The 23,728-nt window shown below is 40.0% G+C and overlaps 2 protein-coding genes across 6 annotated transcripts in view; both read right to left on the minus strand.

Annotated features, from left to right (window-relative positions):
• The window catches only part of OVCH1 (ovochymase 1), a gene marked incomplete at both ends in the record, with an annotated part of 86,270 nt that extends 84,006 nt beyond the window's left edge, over positions 1 to 2,264 (minus strand). Inside the window, 3 exon segments of the mRNA XM_081250211.1 lie at positions 810 to 982; positions 1,758 to 1,855; positions 2,130 to 2,264. Of these exon segments, the coding sequence (XP_081106337.1) occupies positions 810 to 982; positions 1,758 to 1,855; positions 2,130 to 2,264 (406 nt within the window).
• A 4,448-nt stretch (positions 2,265 to 6,712) lies between these two features.
• The window catches only part of TMTC1 (transmembrane O-mannosyltransferase targeting cadherins 1), a 282,996-nt gene continuing 265,980 nt past the window's right edge, over positions 6,713 to 23,728 (minus strand). For all 5 annotated transcript variants that reach the window (XM_081250082.1, XM_081250081.1, XM_081250079.1 and 2 more), the window contains 2 exons: positions 17,769 to 17,846; positions 6,713 to 12,362 (listed from right to left, as the gene is read on the minus strand). In XM_081250082.1, the coding sequence (XP_081106208.1) occupies positions 12,222 to 12,362; positions 17,769 to 17,846 (219 nt within the window). In that variant the 3' untranslated portion in view covers positions 6,713 to 12,221. The remainder of the gene's footprint in view (positions 12,363 to 17,768; positions 17,847 to 23,728) is intronic.

Raw genomic sequence — 23,728 nt, forward strand, 5'->3', positions numbered from 1 at the left:
AGGAAGCCACAGGTTACATCCATGGGAAGCTCCAATCAGTCTTTCCCATCACCCATCCTACTCCCATGCAGGCCAGTTAAGGCTCTAGGTTCTTAAAGATCATTTAGATGCCTCAAGGGCAGTCACTTACTTCAGTGCCTGGCTAACTTCTCTGGATCTGTTCTCTTTCTGGACACTTGCCTTTCTTGTATTTTAAAAAAGTAGATTTTTAATATTTTAACCAGAATGTTTAGATCATTTGTGCTGACAGAGTGTCAGATATCTAGTACATAACAGTGACAGAAAGAAGTCTCTGAGGATATTTTCAAATGTCCCACACTCCTTGGCTAGAGCTGAGTACAGGTAGATGGCCTAGAATATTGCCCAGCCAAACCTGGAGTACTTAAAATGTTAAGCATACGTAATTCGTGGCTGGTACAGTGTTTTTATATGTTATAGATAAAACAAAATTATTTTTTAAGGAACAAAACTTAGCTATTCAAATATTTCTAGATATATACACAGGAATTGAAGTTAACTGGTAGAGAATTAATAAACACAGTTTTCTCCATTATTATTATTATTATTATTATTATTTTGCAGTACGCGGGCCTCTCACTGTTGTGGCCTCTCCTGCTGTGGAGCACAGGCTCCGGAAGCACAGGCTCAGCGGCCATGGCTCACGGGCCCAGCGGCTCCACAGCATGTGGGATCTTCCTAGACCGGGGCATGAACCCGTGTCCCCTGCATCGGCAGGCGGACTCTCAACCACTGCGCCACCAGGGAAGCCCTCCATTATATTATTTTGTACTCCAACACTCCCTACTTACCAAAGTTGGCTTTGTGTTTTAGATATAGCAGTGCAATATCAAAACTCATATATCCAAGTCTGTTGTATTTAGGATGGATAATCATTTCTGAGACAGGAATTTTCTGTTCCTCCTTATCCTTCTGAAAGAGGTTATACTCCCCAGCCATCACACTCAGACGCTTAATTTGCTTCCTAAAACCAAACAAAAATCTTTCAATAAGTCTAGCTGTCTCCCCCAGGAAAGACAGTCTTGGTTTCATGTAATTAAATGAAAGTGATTAATGTACCTTTAAGCATTTCTAAGTCTTAAAAGAAGATGTATCTTTATTAGTGATTATTATCAATTGTTATAATTCCCTGTAAATTATAGGTATCTATAAAAAGTCATGGTTTTCAATCACAGAGTGTTTACATTCTGTGAACCCTTTCCCCTAGCATCAATTGTCTTTCTGCATAAAATATTTGTGTCTTCTTTTGTACATAAACCAGTCTATATATGCTCTACCATTTTAAGCAAGATAGAAAGCTAGAACTGTTCCTAGAACTGTCCTTCTTTTCTTTTTACTAGTACTCTCTTTTAATCTAGTCAAGTATCTGTTATTTCCACAGTATTTTCCCCTCCTAATTACTGAAACTCAGATTATTAGAACATTAGTGCATCTGTTTAACATTTGATGTTAATACTTTATTAAAATAAGTAACCATCATCCCTATCCACCACTGACTCCACAGATCATAGATGATGTCTGGGATCTTTGGGGTCTCTGATTAGTAGAGTAGGAAGCACAAGAAATCTTGGGATATACACAAATTTCTGGGAATCAGGAAGGTCAGTGGGTAGGTGGGCCAGAAGGAAAAATTAAGAAAGGGACTAAGGTTGAACCTTGTATGGTATTTAGGGCGTCGAATCTCCCAATCCTATTGCCATGGATCAAGGTTTGATAAGTAATGGAAATCCACAACTTACTCATCGAGGCTAGCCAGGCAGTGTGCTGCTGTAACCACCAGATCATCTTGAATCAAGCTTCCTCCACAGAAGTGGTGCCTACCTAATTTCAGGGAGACCTGCCCAAGAAAAAAGTTATAAACACAACTAATATACATCTCCACACAGATGTCATCTCCTTCAGAAACATTTGAAATCAATTCTTCTAATATGATGTCACATTAAGACACTGATATAAATTAGTTAGGAAGAGATTTCCTATGAAGTAAACTCTTTGACAGTGAGGTCAAGTGGGGTCCAGAGAAAAATTACATGTTATGGTAGTTGTATTTGAAGCAAAGGAAATAATTCACCATTTTCTCATTAAGAAATCAATGTCTTTGTTATACCCACCTGCCATGGGTGTCCACCAACTGTTGAATTTCCCCAACTACTAACTGTAGAGAAGAACCCCGATTCCAAGATAGTTTCCGTACTTTTCAAATCAACTGCACGAATTCCACACTTCAGTCCTGTGTGGGAGAGCATATGTGTGATCACACACACACACACACACACACACACACACACACGGCACCTTATGTAGGCCTTCACTTTATCCTGATTTCCACGTTCGGATTTTCCTGGCCTGGCTCCGATGTTCTGGTGTCACTCAGCTGAAGGCTATCCCCTTTCTTTTCTTAAGATACCCCTGACACTATACGACTCGTTGACTAGAACTTGCCTCGCGACTCCCCCTGCCCTTTACAGCCTGAGCTACCTTAATAAAAAAGACCTGGGGGCTTCCCTGGTGGCGCAGTGGTTGAGACTCTGCCTGCTAATGCAGGGGACACGGGTTCGAGCCCTGGTCTGGGAAGATCCCACATGCCGCAGAGTAACTAGGCCCGTGAGCCATGGCCGCTGAGCCTGCGCGTCTGGAGCCTGTGCTCCACAACAAGAGAGGCCACGACAGTGAGAGGCCCGCGCACCGCGATGAAGAGTGGACCCCGCTTGCCACAACTAGAGAAAGCCCTTGCACAGAAACGAAGACCCAACACAGCCAAAAATAAAAATAAATAAAGTAAAAGAAGGCTCAACATTAAAAAAAAAAAAAAAAAAAAGACCTGGGCACTGCATGAGGGCCTCTCCCTCTGGTGATGGATTCGGGGCTTTCTCTGGGAGGGTGAGCATCACATAATTTAGGTGGAATGAAAGATACTGGAGAACATATGCTGCTCCTATTAGGTTTTGTTACTTCTACTTGGTTATCTTAAGGATTGCAGAAGAAAATCCGGCCCCAAGCCCTACTTGGGCACACCTGGCTATTCTCCTTTCTGCCCTGGGGAGGAATGAAGTCCCCTTGCCAGCGCTCAGCCGCCCGCAGCCTCGGCTGCGCCCAGCGCCGGGCTCACCTCTGCTCCGCCAGGGGCGGACCGCGAGCACCAAGAGCAGCAGCGAAGCAGCCCCAGGCGGCGTCCGCATGGCGCCCGCCCGCGGGGACCCGTCGGTCTTCCTCAGACGCCGGCGGTGCAAACCCGGCGAGGAGAGGGTCTCCGGCCGCAGGGCTCGCGCTCCCGGAAGCGCCCGCGCTCTTCACCCCCTCCCGCGGCGCCAAGGGGCCGCACCTGCCGCGCAGCCGGGCGCACAGCTTTCCCTCCTCAGGACCAGCGGAGCCTTGGCCGCTCTCGGGCCGCCCAGGTGTCGTAGCGCCCCCGCCCTCCGCCCCTGGAGACGGGAGCGAGGTGACCCCGAGGGTGAGCCTGGGCCAGATGCGGGAGCAAGGGGATCAGTGGCCTAGAACGCTCAGCGCAGGTGAATCCTGTTCCCAACCAGGGAGTGTGGCCCAAGCCCAGAGTCAAGGAAGCTGGGCACCCATGCAAAACACAGGCAGGCTGACCTCTGAAAGGAGGAGGACTCGTGAAAACTTGAGTGTGTAAAGGTACCACCCTGCTTCTAAGAAGCTTGTTGAAGACCTTGACACTCCCAAGTTTTCAAAGGGAGTGGATGTGAAAGATCAGGTTTTCTCTACCCCGTTCCTTTGCTGAGTGGCAGTGCTATCATCAACTTCAGTGGAATGGACCAGAACTGTAGGGTCCAGCATTGAAGAGTATTAAAATGAATTCACTAGCAGGATTATCATGTCAGCATTTTTTCAATAATTATTTTCTAATAAGTAATTTGTAACGAGTTAGCTTGAGATTGGGAGAGGAATAAAGCCAGAATTTGTAATTGATTTATAATTTATCAAAAAATGAGGGCAAGGCTAAGTGAACATTTTATATACATTAACTAACCTAGACACCAGTCCCCCAGCCCCAGTTATTTCACTTTTGTATAAAATAGAAATAAAAGCTCCTTGAGGTAGGAGGGTAAACAAATTAGGGAGACAGGCAGGTGGTAGAGAGAAGGACAGGAAAACAGAGACAGTCGAGGTGGAGGGAACGCAGGTCCAGGGACAGGCAGCTGACAGTCAGAGAGGGGCAGAAGGGAGCAGAAGGTGAATTGGGAAGCTTCTGGCAGAAAGCTTAAAGAATGTGATTGGCACCCAAACTTGAGACACACCATCTCAAGCCTTCTTGTCTTATGAAGCTAAAAGGGGTTTCTGTGATTTTTATGTCCCAAGTCTTACAATACTGAAAAGCTCTTAAGTTGCACTGTCCAATAGAGTGGACATCAGCCATGTATGGTTATTAAAATTAACTAAAATAAAAAATGTTGTTCCTCAGTCACACTAGCTACATTTCTAGTGCTCAATAGCCACCTGTGCCTAGTGGCTACCATATTGGACAGCACAGATATGGAACACTGCTATCATCAACAGATAGTTCTGTTGGACTGAATTGTTCTTGAGAGTAGCACCATTTTAAGTATTTATTTAAAATAGTCGCAACTTGGATGGCAGTTTGACTGAGTAGATGACTCCTGGGTTTCAAGCTTGGGTGTCTAGGGGACACCAGGAGGGGACTTGGTAAGGTAAGCAGCTCTTCTGAAAATACACTGCTACACCTGAGTGCTGTGAAAGAACTCTCCAGGTGGTGGCTGTCTGACCCATGCCCCTCACCACTCTTATCTCCGAGTTTTGCTTACACTACAGTGACCTCACGATTATTACCATAACCATCTGTGGCCCCAGGGGCACACAACTCTCCAATAAAAGCTCAGACCCTCCAAAGGGACCCAAACTCCTCTTTTTTTCTTAGCAAGAGAGGGTCAGATTAAAGTCACTACAAAGCTGTTACAAAATAAAATAGAAGGAAAGAAAAAATGAACATGTGCTGTGCACGTTGGACCCACGATGTTCAAGTTCATGGCTAACCTCGTGAAGCTTACAGACCCTGTCCCCTTGCAGTCTTGTGCACATGGTACACACACAGCTTTGCAGGATCTTCAGTGGTGTGTTTCATACCTGGGAGTCTCCATGGGGTTAGGCACTGTCTCATTTCCTGTTATATCACAGCTCCCTTTGTCTCCAGAGTTCAAACTCACAGCCTCAAGTGAGACCTTGTCCTTCTATACAGAAGATTGATCCCTTTCTGGCTTGACAAAATAATGCCTTTCCATTAAGTAGAAAAAGAGCCACTCAGGGCTTCCCTGGTGGCGCAGTGGTTGAGAGTCCGCCTGCCGATGCAGGGGACACGGGTTTGTGCCCCTATCCCGGAAGATCCCACATGCCGCACAGCGGCTGGGCCCGCGAGCCATGGCCGTGGAGCCTGTGTGTCCGGAGCCTGTGCTCCGCAACGGGAGAGGCCACAGCAGTGAGAGGCCCGCGTACAGCAAAAAAAAAAAAAAAAAAAAGAGCCACTCAATACGAATTGCATACATAACAAAAGCCAGGTCATTAGTTTTAGATTTAAATTTGCTAGTAAGATGATGGTTTAAATATGTTGGGTTTGTGGTGATCTTGAAGGGTCCAAATGGAAGGGTTCTCTTATTTAAAAACAAAACAAAAAACTTCAGAAAAGGAAAGGATGTCAAGCAGAGTGGGCTGGACTATCCCAAATTGGATTGGGAAATCTGCCTTGAATTTGAACATAAATCTTCATTAGGGCAGCAAAATAATGATCTGCTATTGGAGGCCTTCCAAGACTCTTGATGGAGGCCCCAGCTCTAAGCACAGTTGTAAAATTAGGAGTGTTAGGAGACTAACCCATGAACGATGAGCAAGTCATGGGGTAAATAATATTTTGTTTAAAATATGTTTTTCCATTCCCGCTAAACCACTGGTCTAAACTCTCCAACACTCTCCCAAGTCCCACAAGACCTAGGAATCAGCACTAAAGTGATTATTAGTGATGTTAGAAACAGCAACTTTATTTGAATATTTGTTGCAGAGACAGACTTCACTAGGTTGCAGAGAGAATGTGAAGGATGCAAGTAGAAAGAATGAGTGAAGACAATTTATTCACAATAGTCTGGCTGTGAAGGACATAAAGAGATGCAGTAGCAGCCAGAGGTGAAAAGGAATAAAGGAAGGATTTTTTTCAAGTGATCTTGACGGTGGCTACCTGTATCTGTGTTTTTAAAACAGAACAGAATTGATAAGAGCCAGAAAAAGGAAGAAGTTAAGGAAGAAGAAAGAGATTAAAGAATGGAATGAATTTCAACGAGATGTGATTATCCAGGGCCGAGGTCCCTCTTCTTCCATTGTAGCAACGGGAAAGAGGGGAGATTTGGGTGCAGGTTAAGTTTGTAGATGCCTGAGTGCAGGATATTGAGAATTTTCTACCTTGTATTTACTCCATAAAGAAAGAGGTGAAGGCATCTCAGTAAGACGAGGGGAGAAGATCTGGAATGGGTAAGCACTGAAACAGTGGTTGTGGGATATGAAAAAGAGAGCAGACATAAAGCACACAGAACAATGCAATGAATGAATGAATGAATGAATGGGGAAAGGAAGAAGGATATTCTTTTTTATTTTTAAAGCAGGCACCTACTGGTGACATGGATTTCAGTGGGTACTAATCACGGAGCACTTGAGAGATTGAAACAAGACATCATTATTTTCATTGTATCTTATATAAAATAGACATTTACATAAATTTTATTTTGGAAAGATCTAGGCAAAGTGTACATAATCAGACTTAAATGGGAGAAATACTTTATGGGAGATATATTTCTAACTGGCACAGCAAAAGTAACAAAAATGTACATTTATATACAACTGATCAAGAACATGATGTATTTTCCTCTGACAAAAGGGGGGATGGGTGAGTCACAGCAAGTCAAATGATTTCCGCATTGTAAAAGCAAGCCATGGCTTCTACAGATATTTTAGTTCCTTTGGAGGAAAGTTTTTAAAATCTCTTTTCCTTAGAAACATAAAAAAATCGCTAATTTTTATGTGTAGAGACTGCAGAATAAGAGTAGTTACCTCTGCCATATTAAAGCACTTGGGCAGTTCAGTCACCTTTAGGGTTGTTTGTGTATGTGTTTTGCTGCAATGATTAAGAATTTCTAAAACGAAGGGCAAGACTTATCAGTTATCTCTTCAGAGGCAGAGGGCTTTCCATTTGGATTCAGGGGACTCAGAGAGCTTGATAGGTCCATAGAACTAACCACTCCTTTAACGGGCAATAAACATGACTGAGACACTTGGTAACTTGTCCCAGGTGAGGCGGCACCTCGGTGGCAGAGCAGGACTAGAATCCAGATCTCCTGGTTCTTGGACTGGGTCTCCCCTCCTATGGACCAGCAAGACAAACCCAGAAGGACATTATGCACATTGGAAAAGTCTAAAGTGATACAAATATGCACCATGTGCACCACTGAGAATGGGAAAAAACTCCTGGGACTTCTGGACGTAGACACCTCTTTTCAGTTTGTGGTAAATGCTGATCTAAACTTACAAGCTAATAATGACTGCATATTGTGATGGGTGCTAATTTTACAAGTTATATGCCCTAAAGGTTTTAATGGAAAGGATCCTTGGTGATAAAAATGGAACATTTTTATATGAGCCAATTGATAGATATTGATTCTGTTGTGACATTTTGTTTTACTGATAGTAAACCATAGCTTTGACTGAAGTTATTTTATTTCTTCTCTTTAAGATATATGACTACTAAAAACAAAAATAAGGAAGTGCTATTTTTGGAAGAACTGTTCAACATATTTTTCACATCGAAAACTTCAAGAATAATCATAAACAGTTATACGTCTCCATAATTTTTGGCATTGTAAGTTTTCATCCTATTCAATTACAGCCTAAATACAAGATTTGACAGGTATTTACTTTTAAAATGCCAAAAGATGCCATTTAGATAGTTAAGTTTTGCTATTATTGGGAGATACCAACATACAATTTAATCAAAGTAAATGTGATTCGGAAACCAGGCAAAAAATTAAAATAAACAGAACACCTATAACTACATTTGCTTTGAGTGTTATTACTAATACCCTATGGATTTATTGATCTAAGGTGCAAATCCATCACAAATCAGAGAAAAGGTTTTTTTTTTTTCTTTTTTCTTTTTAAAAAACTGATTCTAATGAGCACAATTAAGAAATAATTAACAAAAGCTGACGTGTGTAACCTAAAGAAAGAGGGAGGCATAGAGAACACGGCTCTATGTCACGGGCCCTTCTATGAGTCATAAACAATATGAGTTTTATATACTGGGCGCCTCGTCTGGTACGTGCAAATGGCAAGGCAATCCCCCTCCATCTGAGAGCCAAGAATTCTGTAAATATAAAGGTCAAATGCCTCACTGCACATTAGAATCATAACTTGGGTGGCCAGGGTCCAGGGATTCCTAAAGGTGCGCCCGCAGGTTATCCTCAAATCCACCAGGGCCAAGAGCACCTGTGTGTGAGGGGCGAGATCTCAGCTATCAGCTGAACCTGGCTCAACAATCCAGGAGGCCTGGAATGTTTAATAGAGGCCATACAAAACCCTGTATGGAAAGGTTTGGATTTTCTCAGTCCTGTTGCAACGCAGTTGCACAACCACTGCAACACCCTGCACCAAACCGAGGTACCACGTGTTAGGCACGTCAGACTCGTACACTGGGGGCTGTGAAGTACTGTGGCGAGTTGGAATCAAGGCGCTGATCATCCTCTTTGTTTTTTGATGGGCTGCAAAATAAACAGGCCTAGAAAATATATCTCAGGATTCCCTAAAATAAAATTTCTTTTCCTCCAAGGTATTTAAATCTTTGGTTTAGTTCACTTACGTTACATCACTGAACCATGTTTTACAAATGCCGTTAACAGGTTGAAAACATCTGAATCAGTTTTAAAATCCTGAGTAATTCTTAAGGTTAACATAAACTTGTAAAGCCATTCTCGTGGCTCCACGTCGAAGGACATGTGAAAGGACTGCCACTTATTGGAGAATTTGAAAGCAAGGAGAACTGGTTCTGGTCAGACAGAAGGACAGGTTAGATAGACTGGCAGTAGGAGGGGAATATATGTACACAAGGAACTCTAAGTGTAGCTGAGACAAAATAGCCAATGCTGCACAGGGTAACAGTCACAAATGAAACTCTGCTCATTAGATCAAGTGTTCAGCTAGACTGAAGCAACTCCTGTCTTGTCCTCAGCCACCTTCCCTCCTACCCACGACCCAGTGCAAAATGGAATTATTCAAAAATTACTGAGAACTTCAAGCAGAGAACTCAACCAAACACAAGGTGCTTCTGAGCAGGACTCTGAGGGTCTACAGAGACTGCACGTCCACAAAGCTGGCTTTGCAATTGCATCTCAGAAAGGGGCTATAAGCTCACAGCCAAGCATGCTTTTGTTAAGGGAACCTGGATGCATCTCCACGAGTAGCCAGGGCACTTCATTCTTGTTTTGGTAAGGATGAATTCCACATATTATTTCATGTTACAAGAACAAATAAAAATAGTTATAAAATACACTTAATATCTCTGAAAAATAATATGTGATTTATTTTCTTACAGGCACCACTCAACTATGAAAAGTATTTCACTGGCCACATCTAAGTGAGAGTATTAACTCAGGACAGAAATATCTGGTCCAACAAACAGGCTTACTTTTAATGTTCAAAGAGATGCCAGTGTTCAAAGAGATGCAGAAAGAACGAGACAGAGTGACAGAGTGAGAAAGACAGAGAGAGGGAGGGGGAGAGAGAGAAGGGGGGAGGGAGAGAGGGCAGGAGAGAGAGGGGGAGAGAGAGAGAGAGAGACAGAGAACAGAGACAGAGAAAAGCACCCAAAAGAAGGCAGGAAAAGTCTCCTGAAGGCCAGTGACCATTTTCTCTCAGAAACTTTTCGGCTGTAATAGCCATTTTAATTATTCCAACAAATGTACTCGCCTATCTTTAGCAGCCCTTCAAGTAAGGCATAATTGCTTTTTAAAATTTGGGGCTCTATCTTTTCCATTAATTTTCTAAGTATGAGTTTTTGTTACACTAAAACTAAAAAGTTGTTATTAAAGTCCTAGATGTTGTTTTTAGCCAGGGCTTCATATTTTTCATTTTGGGGATGGAGTAGTTATTTTACAATAAATACTGTAGTACATTTCTTGACCTTAGGATGACAGAAGTATAATTTGGGAGGGAATAAAAATATTCTAAATGAAATTTTGGATACATTTATGATGTATCCATCATAAAGACTATTAGAAACAGCAGATCAGAGTGGTAATATATACATTATTGGATTATTGATATACACAAACAGAATACACACAAACAGAATTTGCTAATTCAAATTCTGTAATCCTTTGCATTTAAAATATTCCTGGCATCATCCCTTTCCAAAGAAGTTTTTCCTCCTTTTATCTAGATTTCCTTGACAAAAAAATAATAATAACAACATAGAGAGGCAGTGATCTCTGATACTTGGGTTGAAAAGAAGCAGAAGGCTTCTTGCTCTGGCCTGAACATGTGACATACGTGTGCCTTCAGGCTCCTACATGTGTATGACACCTGGCATAGCACCAGGAACAGCACTGACCAGAGTGGGTTTTTTTTTTTTTTTTAAGTTTATGATGAAAACCAAATGAGAATCAGTATTCCAATTTCTTCAATTTTAAAATATATTACCTCCCAAACACTGAAGGCTGATTCCTAATTTCTTTAGCTTTAGCAAGTAAATAGTCAAGACAAATTATTTTAGGGGCTGTTAAAACTTAACTACCTTGTAATTTAGATTTATAATTTTTGTATGATCAGTTGTGAAAACTGCTATTAAAACCACTATGTACAGGGAAGAAAGTGTGTATATATTAAATATTTTATAAGTTATGAAATAAATAACACTAAAAGACAAATGTCAAATTGTAAATTCAACTTCCCCATCCCTATCTTTTAACTATAAATATATATTTTAAAATTATGAATTTAGACTTTTTTTCCTAGATTTTTTGAGCATTCTCCATGAAATCTCCAAAATTACAAATACAGAACTAGGAACTGCAGGTTCTATCATTCATGTTCTAAGCACAGAATTCTCATTAAGCCTAGGAAGACAAATCAATAGCGCTGTGCATCTATTTAGAGTCTATGAAGATTTCTGTAATATACCGTAAAGATTCCTCGGTGGTTAAATATATTTTCAAAAAATAATCTCAGAACGTCTGAATGTTAAGATAATAAAGTAGAACATTTCTCTCAATTAATATCTTTAATATTTCTCATGTAGAATATACTATTTTTTTCTCCACCAAAATAACAATATATTTGGAGGCAGAAACATTTATGAGTTTTAAAAGCACTTATGAAATCTTAGAGCAGAACCACTACTCTAGTAATACTTGTAATAAAATTAATTTAAAACATTTCCATGAAGAGTCAGGGGTAGCAAGACCCTTGATTTTTCCCTAGGAATAAGAATATGCATACACAATTCCAGAAGCTTCCTTTCTGACATATTAGGCAATGGGAAAACAGCTTGTATCAGAGTGGAATTTAATTTACTTCTCAATAGGGCTCTAGCACTATCCTCAGAAGGACATTAGACAAACCTTACTTAGCTTTATCTTACAATAACCCCTTTCCCCATATATTCCAGGAGGTTTTACAAAAACTGTTAGATACTCATTTCTAGTTCTGGAGAGTTAAATGAGCTACCTCTTGGTAGAATTTCTCAAATGGTTTATCCCAGAGGATTTACCCTCTCTGAAATATCTCCTCTCATAAAGAAGAGATGCCATGCATTCATAGCATTTCAAACCTCTATTTCTGAGACACAAATATCTACACTAAGAAATGGAATTAGATTTCCAGGTTGGAAAAGCAGACAAATATATGAAAGGAAATCTGGAATTAAAGCAAACAAAAATCTGTAAAATGTGTAGTTGCTGTTTTCCTTCCTTCAGGCCTTCTTGCCCTTGCTTGCTCTTTTTGTCTTCTTTCATGGAAATGCAAGTCCCCAGCACAGGGTTACCAGCAGGTGTCCCAAAATGTGCCACCCTGAACTCAAGTAAGAGGAAAACTTCATCGGTTGTGCCCCAACTGTTGTGTAAGCAAGACTTCCGTCTGTGAGTTCTTCCTCTTCCAAAGGCACCAGTACTGTCCCTTGGAGACTTGGTCAAATGCTGCTACATTTGATCCTTTTCTCGAACTTCTTGTAACCTTTTTTCTAGACGATCCAATTTGGCAAGATTTTCCTGCAGCAGTTTGCTGTCTGGAACCAGCTGTAAGGCTCTCTCATAATAAGCTCTTGCAGACACGTAGTTTCCCTGTTGAGGAAAATAAAGAGAATAATTATATTCTGATCCATCAGAACACTAGCTCGAAGAATGGGGAAACTAAAAAACAGAGCTTCTCGTCCATTTTAACATTAACATCCTCATAAGGAGGCCCCGTCTGCATGTGTAATTTTATCCTTATCTGTTGGTGCCTTTGAGAATCCATTTGTTTTAAGTACCAGACCAGATGGAGAATGTGAAGGATAAGGTTAAATGGCAGCAAAACAGATTTCCAATTCTACTAATACAGGGTATGAAGCTATAATCTCATAGCATTCTCATAGGGTTAGCACTGTTCCTTTGTAATCAAGTGGAGCCAAGGCACTAGAAATTCATATCGAGAGGGAGGGGGACAGAAAGAGGGTTGGGGTGGGGGAGAGGGGTGTGTGTGTGTGTGTGAAAGAAAGAGAGAGAGAGAGAGAGATGTTTTTGAAATTTCAAGAGTAATGATTAAAAAGCAGGGCTTCCCTGGTGGCACAGTGGTTGGGAGTCTGCCTGCCGATGCAGGGGACACGGGTTCGTGCCCCGGTCCGGGAAGATCCCACATGCCGCGGAGCGGCTGGGCCCGTGAGCCATGGCCGCTGGGCCTGCGCGTCCGGACCCTGTGCTCCGCAACGGGAGAGGCCACGGCGGTGAGAGGCCTGCGTACCGCCAAAAAAAAAAAAAAAAAAAAATAAGTAAATAGTTCAGGAGTCCACTACAGCTATTTAGTGGTAGGAAGTATTTTAATCTTTACCTTAAAATATAAAAGCAACTTTTGCCTAATACGGGCTTTAATGCAAATCTAAGTTTTTATAAAATAAAAAGAACTGATAATAAATAATATGGAGTCAAATTTTTCCCATACTCAAGGTGTGTGACAATATATGTCTGCTGGATACTCTAAAGGCGGGGGGTGGGAAGGTATGTCATTCTGGACCTGCTAAAGACCCCTCTGTTGGCCCCCATCTGGTTTGTTCAATGCTTCCCTAACTGGCAACCATGCGTGCCTGGTCCCAGGAGGTCCCTGACAAACTAGTCGGAATTACTAACATTTTTCCAGCCTCTTTTCTGCCACTAAATGTACTCCTTCCGTATGGTCGACCCCCTTTCAGATCTGTGTGCTGCTAAGTGTCAGAACCAAGATCGGTAGAGATCTCTCCATTCCAAAGAAACAAGCATCTGCTCTGCTTTATTCTCAGTTACAGCTCCAAGTGGATGAAAACTAGTTACTCTCTAAATTTCCACCACAATTTAAAGTAGCACCTCTTGGAGTGAAAGTACTATGTAGCAGTAGTGACCTATATTTGTTGAGTGCTTAACTACGTCCCAAGTGAATGAACAAGTGTCAAGACCTCAGACCCTGCCTGACATATAATGAGCACTCAATCCGATGCTGTCATTGTTGTTATTATTAAATGACTATTTATGTGTAAATGGGTAAACACTGTCTATTTCTTATGGTATTCACTTGTCATGCTGGTGAAAAGGAGAGTAAAAATGACAGAACAGATAACTGTACATTGGGAATCCAGGCGCTGGCATGTGCACAAATGAAACTATTTCTGATTATTAACACCGATTCTGATAAGAGGCTGAACAGAATTCTGAACAAATGAGAACCTGGATTTAGCTACATTACGATTGTTTTCAATTCAAGTATTTATCTTCAGAGTGTCTCCTGATGTTTATTAAGCTTAGCACATAGGTGCAGATAACTGAACATCTGTGGCTCTTAGATTGCTCTCAAAACTGTGTTCCTACTGCGGTTGATTTTGAAATCGGTTTCCCAAGAGGTTTCTCTGAATTTAGGCCTTAGCCTGGTGCCAGGCATCTCCTCTGATCACCAGCTTTCTCTGTCCTTTCACAAAAAGATCTATCACAGAGTTATTTTCTCCCTCAAGTTGCTCTTTTCTTGAGGCAACTGGAAGCCTTAATTTTTAAAAAATAAATTAATTTTTTTTGTTGTTTATTTTTGGCTGTGTTGGGTCTTCCTTGCTGCGTGTGGGCTTTCTCTAGTTGCAGCCAGTGGGGGCTACTCTTCGTTGCGGTGCGCGGGCTTCTCATTGCAGTGGCTTTTCTCGTTGTGGAGCACAGGCTCTAGGCACGTGGGCTTCAGTAGTTGTGGCTCACGGGATATAGAGCACAGGCTCAGTAGTTGTGGTGCACGGGCTTAGTTGCTCCACAGCATGTGGGATCTCCCCGGACCAGGGATCGAACCCGTGTTCCCTGCATTGGCAGGCAGATTCTCAACACTGCGCCACCAGGGAAGCCCTGGAAGCCTTAATTTTTAAAACAAGTTATAGCCCTTAATTCAATGTCCTCAATTTCCAGATGCTAGATAGGGAATTTGAATTATCCAATTTCTAGAAATGTGCTAGTTACTATGACAGCCACTAGTCATATGTGGCTATTTAAGTGTAAGTTAATTATGATTAATTAAGAATTCAGTTGCTCAGTGGCACATTTCAAGTGCTCATTAGCCATGTGGGGCTAGTGGCTACTACCTTGGACAGTACAGACATAGAACATTTCTGTCATCTCAGAAAGTTCTATTGGCCAGTTCCATTCTAGAAAATGCATTAATGTCATAAGGCAGGATTGAAAATAGTACTTTGTGATATGGCCCAGGTGATGCAACTCTTTGATTATAAATAATGTATTGTAGGGGCTTCCCTGGTGGCGCAGCAGTTGAGAGTCTGCCTGCCAATGCAGGGGACACGGGTTCGTGACCCGGTCTGGGAAGATCCCACATGCTGTGGAGCGGCTGGGCCTGTGAGCCATGGCTGCTGAGCCTGTGCGTCTGGAGCCTGTGCTCCGCAACGGGAGAGGCCACAACAGTGAGAGGCCCGCGTACCGCAAAAAAAAAAAAAAAAAAAGAATGTATTGTAGCTTTTTTTTTGGTCCATCCATTTCATTTTACATAAAACTTCATGAAAAATATCATCTTTTGGGCTTCCCTGGTGGCGCAGTGGTTGAGAGTCCGCCTGCCAATGCAGGGGACATGGGTTCGTGCCCCGGTCCGGGAAGATCCCACATGCCGCAGAGTGGCTGGGCCCGTGAGCCATGGCCGCTGAGCCTGCGCGTCCGGAGCCTGTGCTCCGCAACGGGAGAGGCCACAACAGTGGGAGGCCCGCATACCGCAAAAAAAAAAAAAAAAAAAAAAAAAAAAATCATCTTTTATTTCCAAGCAGTATGAGCAAGAGTCAAGTCTCTTTTTCTCTCTCTTTGTGTCATCTCCTTGCAAAGCCTTATTCCAACTCTCAGCCTTGCATAGCCCTCAGTCCTTCCTAAGCTTCACCCAGGCTCAGGCTCAGTGGGGCCCAGGAATGGGATAACACTGATTGATGCATGCACTTCCTGGCAATGCAAAGGTCACAGAAAGTTAATGGTTGTTCTTGAAGGCGTCATAATGATAATCCTGCATCCTAACGGTGACATCAAAATGACTACATCCAAGCCATGTGCCTGGTCTATATATTTGTATTGGATTGCATCATATGAATTTACATTTAAAATTAAACATTTTAAAATTACAAACATGGCAATTTTATATTGTTCAACCTAACACATGATGGCCGCAAAGATGAAAAAAGATAAACTAATTTTTAATCAGTGTGTTCATTATATTTTGAAATAATACACTCAGTAGATCCTCTTTAATCTCCAGATACCTTTGCAGGGGAAGCACCTCTAAATTTAAAGCAATGGGTTCACTTGTTAATCTGAAAGAGTTCAATAAATGTACTATTTTCTCTTTATTTCCAGACTTAATGAACACACTTGAGTGCATTTATTGTACTTTATCTAATTAACAATTGAACTCATTTCTTTAAATGCAGGTGCACTCCATCTAAAAACATATTAAGTGTATTATCTGAAAGTGCAACTATTTAATATATTATTTAAATATTTAAAATTATTATGTTACTGTTTTTAAAAGTAAGTTCATTCTATGTTTCCCAATTAGATACTGTTGGTCACCCTAGAATGTCATTAAGATCAGAGCTTGGTTTATTGGGCTCTGATAGATGTTGTGACTGGATTCGCCATCAATGTTCCTCTATTAGATCAAGGCTAATAGTTGCAGAGTAACTATCCCATTATCCCCTCCCATCTGTATAGTCATGGATCACCTTTGTGTTTTACTGTGTTTCTGAGAGTGACCAGTTCCCACTTAATCGTAAACCCTATATAGCCTTTGTTTAAATTCACTATCTCGCTATTTTGTCAGGGTAAAGACTGATAGAAGCCTGAAAATAAGTTAGCTAAACAAGAGTGATCCTTTCAAAACATGTCAGACCATGGCACTTCTCTGCTCAAAGTCCTCCAAGGACCCCAACTTCTTTGGCATGAAAGCTGAAGACTTTACAATTCCTTTCAAGGCCCTGCATCATCTGGCCCTGTGACCTCTCTGACCCAGCTTCTATCATTTCCTCTCACTTGCCTTCTCCCTAGTCTTCAAATACACTGGCACACTCACACCTCAGGGCCTTTGCACATGCACTTTCCCTATTTTGCCAAGTGGCTTGCTCCCTTCAGATCTCTACTCAGACATCACTTTTTAACTGAGGCCTTCCCTAACCACCTCAGTTTAAAATTTCAGTTCTTACCCCCAGCACTCCCTATCTTCTTTCATTCTTTTATTCTCCATAGCAATTATCACCATCTGATATATTCTATGTATGTATGTATGTATGTATGTATGTATGTATTTATGTGTTTATTTACTTATTGCTTATTTCCCCCTAACTAGAATGTTAGCTCCATGACGATAGAAATTTTTGTCTTATGTGTTAATTGCTGTATTGCTGGTACCTAGAAGAGTACCTGGCACATAGGATATTCTCTATAAATGCTTGTCAAATGAATTGGATGAATGAGTGAATGCCAGTTAATCTTTGGTTTCATTATAGACAATAGTCCTCCCAAGGGTAATTTTCAATTATTCACTCAAAGGTAGCTTTTTCTTTTGAGAACAAACAAACAGCCTTGTTTTTCAGTAGGTTAGGGAATAAAAGATACATTAAGTATAGGAAATAGTAATACTTTATCTTGACAATGAGTTAAGCCACAGGAAAATAAGCTACATTAGCGTAGCGCCAACAGAATTTTACTTCATATAGCAGATTTTACCTGCTCTGTGATGATACTTAAGTACATATGATTTTCTTTATGATAAACAAAATCATGAAATCTAATTTATATATTTATTTTTTAAATGGCTTCATGATATTCAGTATCGAGATAATACAAAGTGAACATAAAACTGCCTAATTACATTTTGAACACCTATGTTTTCAGTATTCAAATAATTCAAAGAGGAAATTAACAGTAGTTTCTCAATCTTTTAAAAGAGAATAAAGAGAAAATACAAAGAGAAAACCTGGTTCACATGGACGTGAATTATTTTCTTACCTTGATGTGCTGGATTCCACCCATGTTCATCCAGGCCTGTGCTTGATCTGGATTTAATTCCACGGCCACTTTATAGCTCTAAATACATAAGAAATATCTTCAGGCTGGGAAACGAGAACCCATCTTTAACAATACAGATTGTGGAAACGATTTTCTTCATATGTGGAAATTTAAATGGTTAATAAAATGAACAGTCACTTCTAGTTCACAGGTGTCCCCTTTAGGTCTATTATTTTTCAAAGTTGATGATTCTAAAGTGGAGGAAACTGAAATGTGTAATTTCCTTGCAGAGCTAACCTCTGGACTTAAAAAGGCTGAAGGTGCCTGCCAGGAGTCCAGGTGATTTCTATTACAGTGCATCATTTCCCACTGGCCTCGATCTGCAAGAAAAAGGTGCTCTTCAGCCTTTTTCACTATAAATGGAGTTTGTAAGAAAAATTTGTTTATAATCACAGAATCTTAGAGTAGTTTCTGAAACACCTTATATCTCTCACAAAATCTGATGTGATTATTCAGCCCATGCTTAAATTCTTGCAGAGACCGGTGTTCAGTATCTCTTTAAGGACATATATTTTATCAGGGGATAGTTTTAATCATTAGAAAGCCTTTCTTTTTCTTCTGCCTTACAAAAGATCTTCAAATGTTTGAAGAGAGTTACTTATTTCTAAAATACTTTTTTTGGTCTGAACAACATGTATCCCATTAAATGTCATAGCCGTGAGGTATATTTTTAATATTTTTCCTGTTGTTTTGCATCAAAGGGCATGCTCACCACTGAGTCATGATTTTAAGAGTGGTCACCTTAAATAAAACTAAAGGCTCAGCTGAAGCACGAAGAACTACAATCCTGCAGCCTGTGGAACAAAAACCACATTCACAGAAAGATAGACAAGATGAAAAGGCAGAGGGCTATGTACCAGATGAAGGAACAAGTTAAAACCCCAGAAAAAAACTAAATGAAGTGGAGATAGGCAACCTTCCAGAAAAAGAATTCAGAATAATGATAGTGAAGATGATCCAGGACCATGGAAAAAGAATGGAGGCAAAGATTGTGAAGATGCAAGAAATGTTTAACAAAGAACTAGAAGAATTAAAGAACAAACAAACAGAGATGAACAATATAATAACTGAAATAAAAAATACACTAGAAGGAATCAATAGCAGAATAACTGAGGCAGAAGAACGGATAAGTGACCTGGAAGACAGAATGGTGGAATTCACTGCTGTGTAACAGAATAAAGAAAAAAGAATGAAAAGAAATGAAGACAGTCTAAGAGACCTCTGGGAAAACATTAAACGGAACAACATTCGCATTATAGGGGTCCCAGAAGGAGAAGAGAGAGAAAAAGGACCTGAGAAAATATCTGAAGAGATTATAGTTGAAAACTTCCCTAATATGGGAAAGGAAAGAGCCACCCAAGTCCAGGAAGTGCAGAGTCCCATACAGGATAAACCCAAGGAGAAAAATGCCAAGACACACAGTAATCAAATTGACAAAAATTAAAGACAAAGAAAAATTATTGAAAGCAGCAAGGGAAAAACGAAAAATAACAAACAAGGGAACTCCCATAAGGTTAACAGCTGATTTCTCAGCAGAAACTCTACAAGCCAGAAGGGAGGGTCACGATATATTTAAAGTCATGAAAGGGAAGAACCTACAACCAAGATTACTCTGCCTGGCAAGGATCTCATTCAGATTCGATGGAGAAATCAAAAGCTTTACAGACAAGCAAAAGCTAAGAGAAGTCAGCACCACCAAACCAGCTCTACAACAAATGCTAAAGGATCTTCTCTAAGTGGGAAACACAAGAGAAGAAAAGGACCTACAAAAACAAACGCAAAACAATTAAGAAAATGGTAATAGGAACATACATATCGATAATTACCTTAAAAGTTAATGGATTAAATACTCCAAAGAAAATACACAGGCTCGCTGAATGGATACAAAAACAAGACCCATATATATGCTGTCTACAAGAGACCCACTTCAGACCTAGGGACACATACAGACTGAAAGTGAGGGGATGGAAAAATATATTCCATGCAAATGGAAATGAAAAGAAAGCTGGAGTAGCAATACTCATATCAGATAAAATAGACTTTAAAATAAAGAATGTTACAAGAGACAAGGAAGGACACTCCATAATGATCGAGGGATCAATCCAAGAAGAAGATATAACAATTATAATATATATGCACCTCAATACATAAGGCAACTGCTAACAGCTCTAAAAGAGGAAATCGACAGTAACACAATAATAGTGGGGGACTTTAACACCTCACTGACACCAATGGACAGATCATCCAAAATGAAAATAAATAAGGAAACAGAAGCTTTAAATGACACAATAGACCAGATAGATTTAATTGATATTTATAGGACATTCCATCCCAAAACAGCAGATTACACTTTCTTCTCAAGTGCGCATGGAACATTCTCCAGGATAGATCACATCTTGGGTCACAAATCAAGCCTCAGTAAATTTAAGAAAATTGAAATCATATCAAGCATCATTTCTGACCACAACACTATGAGATTAGAAATGAATTACAGGGACAAAAATTAAAAAACACAAACACATGGAGGCTAAGCAATACGCTACTAAATAACCAGGAGATTACTGAAGAAATCAAAGAAATCAAAAAATACCTAGAGACAAATGACAATGAAAACTCAATGATCCAAAACCTATGGGATTCAGTAAAAGCAGTTCTAAGAGGGAAGTTTATAGCTATACAAGCCTACCTCAAGAAACAAGAAAAATCTCAAATAAACAATCTAACCTTACACCTAAAGGAACTAGAGAAAGAAGAACAAACAAAACCCAAAGTTAGTAGAAGGAAAGAAATCATAAAGATCAGAGCAGAAATAAATGAAATAGAAAACAATAGCAAAGATCAAAACTAAAGCTGGTTCATTGAGAAGATAAACAAAATTGACAAACCATTTGTCAGACTCATCAAGAAAAAGAGAGGACTCAAAATCAATAAAATTAGAAATGAAAAAGGAGAAGTTACAACAGACACCGCAGAAATACAAAGCATCCTAAGAGACTGCTACAAGCAACTCTATGCCAATAAAATGGACAATCTGGAAGAAATGGACAAATTCTTAGAAAGGTATAACCTTCCAAGACTGAGCCAGGAAGAAATAGAAATATGAACAGACTAATCACAAGTAATGAAATTGAAACTGTGATTGAAAATCTTCCAACAAACAGAAGTCCAGGACCAGATGGCTTTACAGGCAAATTCTATCAAACATTTAGAGAAGAGCTAACACCCATCCTTCTCAAACTCTTCCAAAAAATTGCAGAGGAAGGAAAACTCCCAAACTCATTCTATGAGGCCACCATCACCCTGATACTAAAACCAGACAAAGATACTACAAAAAAAGAAAATTACAGACCAATATCACTGATGAACATAGATACAAAAATCCTCAACAAAATACTAGCAAACAGAATCCAACAACACATTAAAAGGATCATATACAATGATCAAGTGGGATTTATCCCAGGGATGCAAGGATTCTTCAACATATGCAAACCAATCAATGTGATACACCATATTAACAAACTGAAGAATAAAAACCATACGACCATCTCAATAGATGCAGAAAAAGCTTTTGACAAAATTCAACACCCATTTATGATAAAAACTCTCCAGAAAGTGGGCATAGAGGGAACCTACCTCAACATAATAAAGGCCAAATACGACAAACCCACAGCAAACATCATTCTCAATGGTGAAAAACTGAAAGCATTTCCTCTAAGATCAGGAATAATACAAGGATGTCCACTCTCACCACTATTATTCAACATAATATTGGAAGTCCTAGCCACAGCAATCAGAGAAGAAAAAGAAATAAAAGGAATACAAAATGGAAAAGAAGAAGTAAAACTGTCACTGTTTGCAGATGACATAATACTATACATAGAGAATCGTAAAGATGCCATCAGAAAACTACTAGACCTCATCAATGAATCTGGTACAGTTGCAGGATACAAAATTAATGCACAGAAATCTCTTGCATTCCTATGCACTAATGATGAAAAATCTGAAAGAGAAATTAAGGAAACACTCCCATTTACCATTGCAACAAAAAGAATAAAATAGCTAGGAATAAACCTACCTAGGGAGACAAAAGACCTGTATGCAGAAAACTATAAGACACTGATGAAAGAAATTAAAGATGATACCAACAGATGGAGAGATATACCATGTTCTTGGACTGGAAGAATCAATATTGTGAAAATGACTCTAGTACCCAAAGCAATCTACAGAGTCAATGCAATCCTGATCATATGACCAATGGCATTTTTTATGGAACTAGAAAAAAACCCTTAAAATTTGTATGGAGACACAAAAGACCCCAAATAGCTAAAGCAGTCTTGAGGGAAAAAAACAGCTGGAGGAATCAGACTCTGTGACTTCAGACTATACTACAAAGGTACAGTAATATAGACAATATGGTACTGGCACAAAAACAGAAACATAGATCAATGGAACAAGATAGAAAGCCCAGAGGTAAACCCAAGCACCTTTGGTCAACTAATCTATGACAGAGGAGACAAGGATATACAATGGAGAAAAGACAGTCTCTTCAATAAGTGGTGCTGGGAAAACTGGACAGCTACATGTAAAAGAATAAAATTAGAACACTCCCTAACACCATACACAAAAATAAACTCAAAATGGATTAGATACCTAAAAGACCGGACACTCTAAAACTCTTAGAGGAAAACATAGGAAGAACACTCTTTGACATAAATCACAGCAAGATCTTTTTTGATCCACCTCCTAGAGTAATGGAAATAAAAAGAAAAATAAACAAATGGGACCTAATGAAACTTCAAAGCTTTGGCACAGCAAAGAAACCATAAACAAGACAAAAAAACAACCCTCAGAATGGGAGAAAATATTTGCAAGCAAATGAATGGACAAAGGATTAATCTCCAACATATGTAAACAGCTCATGCAGCTCAATATCAAAAAAACAAACAACCCAATCCAAAAATGGGCAGAAGATCTAAATAGACGTTTCTCCAAAGAAGACATACAGATGGCCAAGAAGCACATGAAAAGCTGCTCTACATCACTAATTATTAGAGAAATGCAAATCAAAACTACAATGAGGTATCACCTCACACCAGTTAGAAAGGGCATCATCAGAAAATCTACAAACAACAAATGCTGGAGAGGGTGTGGAGAAAAGGGAACCCTCTTGCACTGCTGGTGGGAATGTAAATTGTTACAGACACTATGGAGAACAGTATGGAGGTTCCTTAACAAACTAAAAATAGAATTACCATATGATCCAGCAATCCCACTACTGGGCATATACCCAGAGAAAACCATAATTCAAAAAGACATATGCACCCCAGTGTTAATTGCAGCACTATTTACAATAGCCAGGTCATGGAAGCAACCTAAATGCCCATCGACTTTTGAATGGATAAAGAAGATGTGGTACATATATATAATGGAATATTATTCAGCCATAAAAGGAACGAAATTGGGTCATTTGTTGAGACGTGGATGCATCTAGAGACTGTCATACAGAGTAAAGTAAGGCAGAAACAGAAAAACAAATATTGTTTATTAATGCATATATGTGGAACCTAGAAAAATGGTACAGATGAACTGGTTTGCAGGGCAGAAATTGAGACACAAATGTAGACAGCAAATGTATGGACACCAAGGGGGGAAAGCAGCGGGGGGCTTGGAGTGCTGGTGTGATGAATTGGGCGATTGGGATTAACATGCATACACTGATGTGTATAAAATTGATGACTAATAAGAACCTAAAAAAAAAAGACACTTTCAAATGACTGGTGGAGGTAGTGTTTTAGGATTTCAGAGGAAACAAGGTAACTGGGAGAAAGGATGGTCCAGAGGGCTTCCTGAAGGAGGACACAGGCCTGTGTTGGTAGGTGAGTGGGGATCTGCAGGGGGTT

The sequence above is a fragment of the Mesoplodon bidens genome (genome assembly GCF_964165515.1).
Source record: "Mesoplodon bidens genome assembly, chromosome: 11".
NCBI lineage: Eukaryota > Metazoa > Chordata > Mammalia > Artiodactyla > Ziphiidae > Mesoplodon > Mesoplodon bidens.